At 47.7% G+C, this 11,640-nt stretch overlaps 1 protein-coding gene across 1 annotated transcript; it reads left to right on the top strand.

The window, feature by feature from the left end:
• Positions 1 to 6,449: 6,449 nt before the first annotated feature.
• On the top strand, positions 6,450 to 8,271 carry LOC142832910 (MORF4 family-associated protein 1-like). The gene is made up of 2 exons (XM_075943749.1): positions 6,450 to 6,999; positions 7,237 to 8,271. Exon 1 carries the CDS (start codon positions 6,615 to 6,617, stop codon positions 6,987 to 6,989), a length of 375 nt encoding a protein of 124 aa, XP_075799864.1. The 5' UTR covers positions 6,450 to 6,614; the 3' UTR covers positions 6,990 to 6,999; positions 7,237 to 8,271.
• Positions 8,272 to 11,640: the final 3,369 nt, after the last annotated feature.

Consider the following 11,640-nt stretch of genomic DNA (forward strand, 5'->3'; position numbering starts at 1 on the left):
AAAAAGAAACCCTAAGACACCAGATGTCGTTTCATTTCATTTCCCAGGACAGGTGTGTATCTCTGAGATGGTAGACTTTAGTATGTGCCAGGTTTTAACTTCCCTCCTCACATCAGAAAGAAAGAATAAAGAAGATAGCAGGAAGAAAAGAGGTCAGTTTCATAAAATATTCCTTCTAATGGAGGAGTAATTTCTTCTAATGGAGGAAGTCTACAAGTCCTTGCAAGGTGACCCTTGTGGCTAATAACACATTTCCAGGGCACTGTGTCACAACCTCACCCCTGTTCTGGCTTCCAGTGAGGCCTTCACTTCCCGTGTGCACGTTGACCACACACACACCTGCATTTCTGAGGCTCGCAGTCCTGGCTCCACCTCATTGTTGAGATTACACATGTGCACCACCGTGCCTGGCTTCTCCCTTGTGAGTCTGAAGGATCTGTTCTGCTCAGTTTTTCTAGTAATAATTCTCTGGGTGTTTGAATTGCTACTTGGGTTCACTTGTTTGGTTCTGGTCCCAATATTTTGGTGTGAAGACTGCAGAGAGAAAAGGGGTAGTAGAGCCTGTGAGTTTCCATCATGCTTAGGGGCAGACATCAGCTGTCTCAGTCAGCAGGAACAACCATAACAAACTGCCGCAGGCTAGGCATTTATTTCTTATGCTTCTAGAGGCTTTGAGTTCAAGACCAAGGTGTCAACAAATACCTGTTGGGAACTGGCCTCCTGCTTTGTGGATGGCTGCCTTCACAATATGTCTTCACATGGTACATATCAGAGGGCAGGACTGAGCTATTGGGATGCTGGATGTCCAGGAACTTGCTCTGCAAACCAGGCTAGCCTCAAACTCAGAGATTGCCTACCTCGGTCTCCTGAGTGCTGGGACTAAAGGCATATGCCATCACTTCCCAGCTAAGGACATTAATCTTATCATGGGGGTCCCACACTCAAGACCAAATCCAGCCCTCAGTTCCTCTGAAGGGACCCATCTCCTACTAATGGTTAGGATGTCAATAGAATTTGAAAAGGGTCATGTGGTGGTTTGAAAGAAAATGGCCCCCAAGGGGAGTGGTGCTATTAGGAGATCTGGCTTTGTTAGAGGAAGTATGTCACTGTGGGGGCAGGCTTTAAGGTCTCCTCCTATGCTAAAGCTATGCTGAGTGACACAGTTCGCTTTCTGATGCCTGTGGATCAAGATGTAGAACTCTAAGCTCCTTCTCCAGCACCGTGTCTGTCCGCATGCTACCATGTCCCGCTATGATGATAATGGACTTAACCTCTGAAATGTAAGCTAGCCACCCCAATTAAATGTTTTCCTTCATAAGAGTTGCCATGGTCATGGTGTCTCTTCACAGCAATAGAAACCCTAACTAAGACAGGTCACATTTAGTACAAGGCCTTGACAATGAAGCATGTCGTCCTTGGAGCACTGGCTCTCAGGGCCAGCAGCAGTGTGAGGACCACAGTCACAGCTCGCTCCCACGTGTCCAGGGCCATGCTGTCTCTGGAAGTCATTTAAGGCAGCTCTGTGTTCCAGGTTTCTAAGCACAGTGCATTCAGGATCACTCCTGAGGGCATCAAGAGGGGACAGAAATTGCCACCTCTCGCCCTGCAGGCCAGGACCTGAGCCACAGGACTTGGAGTTGCCATTCTTCCCCACATGGCCTTTCTTGCCACTTCTAGGACAGACTGTTTTTCAGTCTCCAGCCTGGGGAGACAAGGCTCCACATCAGCAGGTTGCTTACCACTGTTTGTCAGCTGAGAATCCTGCACCCCTGTTTATTTCCCAGCAGCGGCTACCATGCCCTGAGGCGGCCCCAATCAAGCTGATTGCAAAACCGTACCTTCAATTTCTTTATTTTATTTCGACACAGGGTCTCACTATTTCATCCTGACCGTCCCGGAACTCACTATGTAAATAGATCCTTATATCAAAAAAAATCAAAAACAAAAATAATTCATAACAGGAACAAACATACTCTTGCAATAATAAAAAATTTGTAACAGGAATAAACATACTCTTACAATAATAAAATATATTCAAAGTTGTGTGAAGCATCTCAAGTCACACATTGGAATTTAGGGTCTTAAATGCTATATTAGAAACAAAAGTGCGAAAATCAATTTTACTTAAGGAACTAAACAGAATAAAGAAAAAGAGTAGAGAACAGAGCTGGGAAAATGACTTAGTAGGTAAAGCACTTGCCCTGCAAGCCCAAAGACCTGTGTTTGAATCCCTGAACCCGATGAAGCCAAGCACAGTAGCACTTGTGTAATTCCTATGCTCCCTGACCAGATGGGAGGTGGAGCCAGGAGAATCACTTGAAGTTTATAGACCAGCTCGCCCATGTAAACAGCAACAGCAACAAAAGTCAGACTACACGTACACACACACGGATGGGATTGGGGCAGAGGGACAAAAGGATGGCTCAGCGGTAAGGGTATTTGCTACCATGCTTAAAACCTGAGTTTGATCCCTCAGACCCACATGTGGGAAGAAAGTTGCCCTCCCCCTTCCATAAGCCCACAAGAGCAACAGCACCTCCTCCCCATCCTACTCTAAATGTAAAAAACAAATAACTAAAAGAAGAAAACTACAAACAGAAAACAAAGCGGTGCCAAAGCTCCACGGGATGAACACTGCACAGGTCTGCCTTGTGTCCTGCAGCGAGAGTCATTTGGTCCTAACCTTTTTGTGCACCCGTGCGAGAGAGAGAGAGAGAGAGAGAGAGAGAGAGAGAGAGAGAGAGAGAGAGGAGAATCTGTGTAAGTATGAAGAGCAGAGATATCGCTCTCCTCTTTTTTTTTTTTCGAGACAGGGTTTTGCTGTAGTTTTAGAGCCTGACCTGGAAGTAGGTCTTGTAGAACAGGCTCTGCCTCCCAAGTGCTGGTATTAAAGGCGTGTGCCACCACTGCCCGGCATTTCTTTTCTTCTGCTCATCTAGAGAACCACCTCATTCTTTTTGAGACAGAGTCTTCCACTGATCCTGAAGCTCCCCAGTTCAGCTAGACTGACTGACCAACAAGCTTGAGATTCACCTGTACACACACACACACAGACACACACACACACACACAGACACACACACAGTGCTGGGGTTACAGACATGAGCCACTACACCCTCTTCACATGATGAAGGGTTTATACTTGGGTCTCCGAATTTGCACAGCAAGCACATTAGCTCCCCAGCCTGTCCATCCCCTTTCTCATCATTTTAAAACAGGGCTTTTAGGTCCACAGGAAAAGTGAGCAAAAAGTGCAGGGCCCACATGGGTGCTGACTTCTCACACCACCCACCTTACTATTGGAGCATTGTCTCCAGCAACGGGTCCACAGTGTGCAGCGCTGGCAGCAAAGCTTCTGCTTCTGTTAGAGTTCACTCTTGGAAACTGTGGCTTCAGACTAACATGTGAAGGCATGTGCACCATTGGAGTGTCTCTCAGAGCGGCTTCACTGCCCTAAAAGGCCCCCATGCTCTGTCTGTTTGTCCCACCCTCCGGAACCACCCATCTTTCCGTGTCCCTGGTCTGCCCTTTCTGGAAATGTAAGTAGTTAGAATCATGTGATAGACATGCAAGTGGCCTGCCTTCATTTAGTAACACTTAACTCCCCGTGTGTCTTTTCATCGTTTGGTTGCTTATTCCTTTCAGTGCTGAATGATATGCCATGCTCATTCACCTACTGAAGGTTGATTGCTTCTGACTTTGCACAGTAACCAAGGGGCTGTTACATTACGTGCAGGATTGCAGCAATGCAATGTGCTGAACATATCTTACATTCTAAAAAACTGGAACTTTTGCTGAACAATCAAGGTTAATAATACACCTGAGGTCACTTAAGATTGCTAGCTTACCGAGTGCTCAAACTGTTGTTTAACTAGCCTTTAAAAGAACAGTGTAAACCAGTCGATGGTGGCACATTCCTTCAATCCTAGCACTAAGGATGCAGAGGCAGGCAGATCTCTTGTGAGCTGGAGGCCAGCCTGGTCTACAGAGTGAGTTCCAGGACAGCCAGAGATACACAGAGAAGTCCTGTCTCAAAACACCACAAAAAGGAGAGAGAGAGAGAGAGAGAGAGAGAGAGAGAGAGAGAGAGAGAGAGAGAGAGCAGTGTAACAGCCAACCTTACTTGCCCTGGATTTCCTATGTAATCAACTTTTACAACATAAAAACGCATATCTAGAATCTTAAATTACGCACTCTTCCATGCCCTTGACCCAGATAAAGCAGCAAATACAAAAATTGAAATTAACTTCCTAAAATCTACTATAAAGGTTGAAAACAAACATTTATGGTTATTGGTTGATAAACAATGATGCTTGTTTGCTGGGTCAGTTGGAACCAGTGACTTAGTCTCTTGTACAACCCTGTTAAAGACTTCAGTAAGTGTCCCATTCCTTACCCACATGCTGCTTTCAATGCCAGTCAGTAAAGATAGAGGGAAATCCTTTGTAAGGACAGACATGCCACTCACAGAGAGAAGAGACAGCTCACACAACAGACACAGGGACAAACAGAGTCACAGGACAGCCTTCAAGCAGGCGTGGATTTAGACCATGCGACAGAGAGACAGAGAACACAGGGAGCATGAAGTACACAGTTCAATCTGGACTCTCTTAGTTAAACAACTCTGAGGGGAAGGGCTTCTAGTACTTCCCTTAATGTGACACTGATGACATTAGTAACTCATAATCACTAGTGTGTGTAATCTATGAACCAGGCTTTGTGTGAATATATGGGTTCAATTCATTTGTTGGGTTATATAGTAGAAGCTGTCTTAGCAATAGAGATTGTGTTCACACACACACACACACAGAGAAAGAGAGAGAGAGAGAGAGAGAGAGAGAGAGAGAGAGGATTTCCCAGGTCCATGTTTGACAGCCTTTCCCCACGTCAAGGTTCTGCAATCTAACTATCCTAGTGTTGTGTGCAATAGTGTTTATTGTCCTTTGAGCCATTTACTCTTACTTTTCTTTTTTTCAAGACAGGGTTCTTGTAGACCAGGCTCGAACTCACAGAGATCTGCCTGCCTCTGCCTCCTGAGTGCTGGGATTAAAGGTGTGCACCACCACCGCCTGGTTTTACTCTTGTTTTTTTTAATGGCATCGCTTCCTCTGATGTCGAAAAAAACCTAAAGGCTCGATTTTTTGTATTAAAAGACACTGAATGTAAAGAATCTAAGAAACTAATTAAAAACATGCACTTTAAACCAGGGAGTGGTGGTACATGCCTTTAATCCCAGCACTCAGGAGGCTGAGGCAGGCTGTGAGTTGGAGGCCAGCCCAGTCTACAGAGCGAGTTCCAGGATGGAATTCTATTACACAGAGAAACCCTGTCTTGAAAAACCAAAACCGAAATAAATAAATAAAGGAATAAACAAATAAATAAAAGACATGTGTTACCCAAAACATGCATATGCCTACAATTAGTATTTACAAAGCAGTATTGTGACTCCTGGCTGGAAAACCACCCCAATACACAGTTCAGATTCTTGAGAGGGTGCTGTCTGATCAGTAGATTCTTGAGAGGGCGCTGTCTGATCAGTAGATTCTTGAGAGGGCGCTGACTGATCAGTAGATTCTTGAGAGGGCGCTGTCTGATCAGTAGATTAAGAATTCTGTTTCTTTCTTAAAGTTCAATCCTGAGTGACTGCTAAAGCAAACTCTGTGAGCCAAGTTCTGTCCTTTCACACCAAATGATCACCAACTGAGCTTGGTCACTGGGGCCTCAGGACCCATCAGGCAGAAGGAGCTCTGTTTGGTAAGGCACATCCAGAGCCAGTGCCTGGCGGAAGAGGTGGGACTATGAACAAGATGGTTGCCCTTGGTATAGTTTAGAAAAGCTGGTTTGTTTGGTTTTTGTCCTGTTCCGCTTTTGTTGTTGGTTGGTTGGTTGGTTTTTTGATGTGTTTTGTTTTGAGACAGGGTCTCACTATGTAATTATATAACTATATTGGACCTCACTATGTAGACCAGGCTGACCTCGAACCCACAGATCCACTTCCTTCCACTTCCCAGGTACTGGGATTAAAGATGAGAGTCACCACACCCGGCTCTCTTTTGGTTTTCCATATTACTTTCACCTGGGAAGTTGAGGCAAGAGGACTGCTGAAAAATTCAAGACCATTTTAAGTCACATAATTGAGTTCCAGGACAGCTTTGACTACAGCGTGAGATCCTGTCTCTAAATAAATAAATAAATAAAATCAGAATAAGATATAGTGAAATGAGATCCTGTCTATAAATAAATAAATAAATAAGATGAGAATAAGATACGGTGAAATGTGATCTTGGCAACGTTCAGTACCGCTCCAAGGACCTTGCAGGGATGGATAGCAGATGTTTGCGCGCGGCCGCGAAGGCGCTCGCCCCGCCCCTTCACGGACGTGCGCGCGCCTGCAGCGCGACCGTAAAGAGGGGCGCGGTAGTGTCGTGAAAGGGGTCGCAAGGCACAGAGCTCTGGTTGACGGTTGGGACTCCATTTTGTTCGCCGCTCGTCAGCTCGGCGGTCGCTCGTCTCCGTGGCTTCTCCTCGGCCGAAAGTTGAACAGCGGCCGAAGTTTTGAGGACTCGGCCGGAGCTCAGTCACTGAGTGTCCCGCAGACGAGCACAGCGGCGGAGATGCGGCCTCTGGATGCAGTGGAGCTGGCGGAGCCCGAGGAGGTGGAGGTGCTGGAGCCGGAGGAGGACTTCGAGCAGTTTCTGCTGCCCGTCATCCACGAGATGCGCGAGGACATCGCGTCGCTGACGCGCGCGCGCGGGCGCGCGCCCGTGCGCAACCGGGGCAAGCTGTGGGAGATGGACAATATGCTGATCCAGATCAAGACGCAGGTGGAGGCCTCGGAGGAGAGCGCGCTCAACCACCTCCAGGCTGGCGGCGCCGACCCCCGCGGCCCCAGGGCGGAGAAGGCCGAGGAGAAGGCGCAGGAGATGGCGAAGATGGCCGAGATGCTGGTGCAGCTGGTGCGGCGGATAGAGAAGAGCGAGTCTTCGTGAGCGGGCCGCGGTAAGGGAGGGATCCCGGCGGGGCGTGGGCGACTGTGGGAGGAGGCTGGCCGGTCGCCTCGGGAGTGCACTAGGCCCCCCTGGGGAAGGGCCCCACCAGATTGTCAGTGGGGAGGCCATGGAAGATTCCAGATTGTGCTGGGAGGCGTGGGGCAGCCTCCAGGAGAGGCCCGGTGTTTGCCGTGCTGTCCAGCGGGATTAACATCTTGATGATGAATCTCTCCCGCCCGTGCTTTAGGTCTCCAGCCAATGGATTCTAGTCGAGTGATGGCGATTGGCTGACATGACACCCTGGAGAAGCTGAAACCAGAGAGCCTTTTGTTTTCCCTTTTTTTTTTCTTTTCTTTTTTTCTTCCCCCACCCCCCTCTGTCTTGACTCTGTTCTCACTGACACTACGTTTCTGCTACGGTCTGCGGTTGACGACCTCGATATGAGTTTTGATTATTCAGCGGTTCTTTTTTTTGTTTGTTTGGGTTCGGAAATAACTTTGCTTTGGAAAATGCGCTCACATACGGGAATTGGGGCCTAGATTGTAAGCCCTTGTGGCAGTTGGATGACGTTCGTTCCTGGGCTTTGGTTGTTGTTTATGCGTTTTGAGGTGCTTTGCTCCTTCTTGGGTGACCTGATAGCTCCCTGGAACTTTGGGTCCCTGTGACACTTGTGACTCGGGTTGGAGCTCACTGGCTCTGGAAGTTCTGAAGGAGCTGCGTTCTAGAAGACCAGTCCATGCAGCAATGGCAGAAGAAGGGACCAGACTGGGACTGCGGATGGGCCGGATATGGCTAGGACTGATGACCTGGGAGAAGGGTCGGAGGATAGTATTGTTTGTATCAGGGGGGCTTTAATTTCTGTGTGAGACCAAAGGAGGAGAGATGTATTTTGTGCAAAATTTAAATTTTATGTGCTCCACTATCTATTGTAACCTGTTTGATAAGTTTGTTTGGACAGCCTGACTCATTTCTAAATGAAGTGGAACCCAGAATGGGACACAAAGTCTTGACAGTCTGTACAAGTTGATATTTTATCCCCATATATTCGAGGAGATCTGGGCATAAAATGAAAGATGTTTGCAGTGCCTGTTGTGGGCTGAGAAGGAAATCTTAGAACTGTCTGCAGTGGACCCTAAACTTCGAGGAAGAGGCGTCTTCAAGGTTCATATGTAGTCAAGCTATAAATGTATTGAGTAGCAGACCTGAGAAGCATTTGAGGTCAAAACCCCTACCATGTTTGAAAAATCTTACATGTTAATAAAAGTATTCGTTTGCTTGAAAAGATATAAACCTAGAAATTTATTAAGAAACATTTAAGTGAAGTCTTTCTTCAGTTTTCTGTGCTTAGTTGGGATGAACATGAATCCTACAGCTTTGGGAGCTCTGGGTAAGCAGACAGAGGGGAGTTTCTGCTCTGGCTTATGTGGGACCTGAGTGAGCACAGGAGATGGTTGGTTCCTGTAGGAAGGAACCTTTCTCAAGTCTACAGTCTCCGTATCTGCCTTCTGTCCTCCGCTGTCCTGGAGACTAAGAATCAACATACTGTAGCACATCTAGATGACAGCAGCTCCCTTCAGAAAAGAAGGGCTGGATTGCCAGCTCCTGGGATTGACCCTCTATGGGAAGTGCCCCTACCAAGCAATGGCCTTGCCTATCACCCTCTGGGTGACTCGGGCTCTGCCTTGTAAGGACATCCCAAACATCTTAGAATTTTGACTGCTGAGTGAACTGTAGCCCAGCCCAACTTCTGATTGCGTGATGTGTTCCTTCCAGGGGTGTTCATCTCTGAAGAACTCACCTTAGTTCCCTTAGTACTGCGTCCTGGGGTACCAGCTTGCAAGCTCTTTTCTAGTTATTTATTTTGATTTTTCGAGACAGGGTTTCTCTGTAGCTTTTGGAGCCTGTCCTGGAACTAGCTCTTGTAGATCAGGCTGGCCTCGAACTCACAGAGATCCACCTGCTTCTGCCTCTGCCTCCTGAGTGCTGGGATTAAAGGTGTGTGCCACTGCCCAGTTTAGCTTGCAAGCTCTTAACAGATAAAATTGCCTCAGAGCGTGGCTGGGTGGATAAACTTGGCCTTGGAGACTGAGGACCACTTCCAGGGTCAGGAAGATGGAAGCTGGGCCGGCACTGAAGTATGAGTTCTAGTACTGGCGAGAAGGGTCCAGTAGGAATGTGACTCAGGAGGCAACTACCAGAACAAACTGTGATTGGCATATGACTACTGATGTCACATTTTGTTTTCCACAGACCCCTTTACTGTCCCAGGATAGCATATCGCATTGGGTTGCTGATTTTTAAAATGGATAGTCAGTGTTGGAGATGGCTCAAAGGGTAAAGGCAAGCCTGCAGCCAACAGAGTTTGGTCACAGGGACCCACGTGGTAGGAGGCAGAAACTGACTCCTACCAGGGGTCCTCTGACCTCCACATACCCACTGTGTCATATGTGCATCTTTCATAGATTTTTTTTTAAGTTTTAAAGCAAGAGATGACTCAATAGTTAAGGGCACTTGCTGCTCTTGTAGAGGACCCAAGTTCAGTCCCCAGCACCCACATGGCAGCTCACAACTGTCTGAAACCCTGGCTTTAGGGGATTAGACACACTACTGAATTTCCAAGACATTGGCACATTCATGGTGCACATGCATGCATACAAACATACACATGAAAACCAAACGTGTTAGTTACACAATCAAGGTAGAAGTGTTCTCCTTACTCTCCTAAGCATTTAACAGCCATTTAATCATCTAGCCCTGCCAACAGTACATATATTTAACATGACTCCTTCCAGTTTTTGTTTTTCAATAGGCTTTCATTGTATAGCCTAGGCTTGCCTCACTCTGGATTCTCCTACCTTAGCCTCCCACAGTGCTGGGATTGTAGGTGTGCACCAACTTTTGAGGAAAAAAAAATGGTGGTGCACCGTGAACCTTAACACCCTCCTCCATCCCCATCTAACACTGGCTCGGAAGCCTTTGCTGTTACGCCAGATTTGGAGCCCAGGGCCTCCAGCTGCATCCCCAGCTTCCTCCCTCCCACTATAAGGACCAAACAGTAGTCATTGTACTGGTGGTTTTTACATCTAAGTTTGAAGAGAGTTTCCAGTAACTCCTTAGTTGCAACTGACTCCCTCATTTGCTCCATTTCACTCCTTCCATCCTGGTTTGCTAGCAGCTGGAGAATCAATCGAATGTTGACTTTGTGAGCACACAAGGAGGGAGTGGCTCCACAAGGCATTCTTGGTAGCTGTGCAGCACTGAGTTGATCTGGCTCCATTTGCCATAATCTATTACAGATCCCCAGGTCTTTCATGAGCCCCTGGCGCCAGAGGTCACATTATGAAGGGCTGTGCAGAAAGACTTACTGGGGTTCTTGGCCAGGGTGCAGACGCCATCACAAGCTGAGACCAGTGAGTTCCATAATAGGGTGTTATAGGTGTATCAACAAACTTGCTTTGCAGAATGCGGCGTCACCTACTCTGAGGTCAGAAAAGACCCAGGGTGATGGAGCAAGTGACACAGACTGATGAGAAAAGAGCTTATGTGAGCAGGTCTTGGGCTTCTGTGCACTCCATCAAGTAGAGAGGACTTGGAAGAAAGCAAGTTTAATGGTGGACATTGCAGCCCGTGGTACAGCACACATTAACAGATGTCTGCTTCCAGGAGAGGCTTCCATGAAGAACTCTGAATCCTGCTGAAGATAGGGGTTCAAGAGCAGCAGAGCAGGGGAACAGAAGGCACCCACTCATTTGCCCTGCTCCCTGCGTCCAGGGTCTTGAGCAGGCACTGGTCTGTTCAGATTCTGCCAGAGCTACACTTCCCTGGGGTGGGGTGCTCTGGTCATTAGTGCTGCTCACACATGGAATCTGGGCACACAGTAGGGTTGCACTTTCTGGACTCTGTGTTTAGGTGGGGCCATGTGAGCTATGAGGGAAGGTGACACCTGTCAGTTCAGCCAGTCTGGCATGGAGACAGTAGCATTTGAGGCGGTGGTTGGTAGTCAGCTTGTTTTCTTGACACTCTATGGTCAACACATAACACAAATGAGGGCAATTGCTATGCCCTGAGATGGGACTGTATGTGGATGGTGGCATAACCTTCACTAAGGTAGCCAGTGTAAATGCTTCCTCTCCTGCAGTTTTGCAGGAAGGTATTCATCCTGTCAGAGACAGTGCTTTCATCTGGGAGCATAGCCCTGCCCTGCCTGGAGGCCTTGCTAGGTACATAACTTCCCACTGGTTCCCTTTGCGCTACCTTCTTAAGGACTCCAAGGCAGCATGAAGTCCAGATTCAAGCTGAGAGCCTGGCCTCCCTATCTAGAGAGCAATAAATCTGGAGCAGCGTGGTTTCCGCCATCATCTAAAGATCAGTAGGGTTGGTTTGTCATCCCATTCCTACTATAGCCGTGTAAACCATGCGGGGCTTGCTTCATCCTTCTCTCCAGCTAGGTGTGGCTTTACCAAGACCCCCATAGTGTTTTGTGGGCCACTGTTCCTTCCTCCTGTCAAACTAATTCTTTGTCTCTCCAAAGCAGTTTTCTCTAACAGCGAAGGGACAGACGGTCCAGGCAGTCACCCTGCTGGTGATGGGCCCTAGCAGCACCCGATCATGGCCAGTGCAGACAGACGGTGACTCTGCTGGATTCATCAGG

The sequence above is a fragment of the Microtus pennsylvanicus genome, chromosome 12 (genome assembly GCF_037038515.1).
Source record: "Microtus pennsylvanicus isolate mMicPen1 chromosome 12, mMicPen1.hap1, whole genome shotgun sequence".
Lineage (NCBI taxonomy): Eukaryota > Metazoa > Chordata > Mammalia > Rodentia > Cricetidae > Microtus > Microtus pennsylvanicus.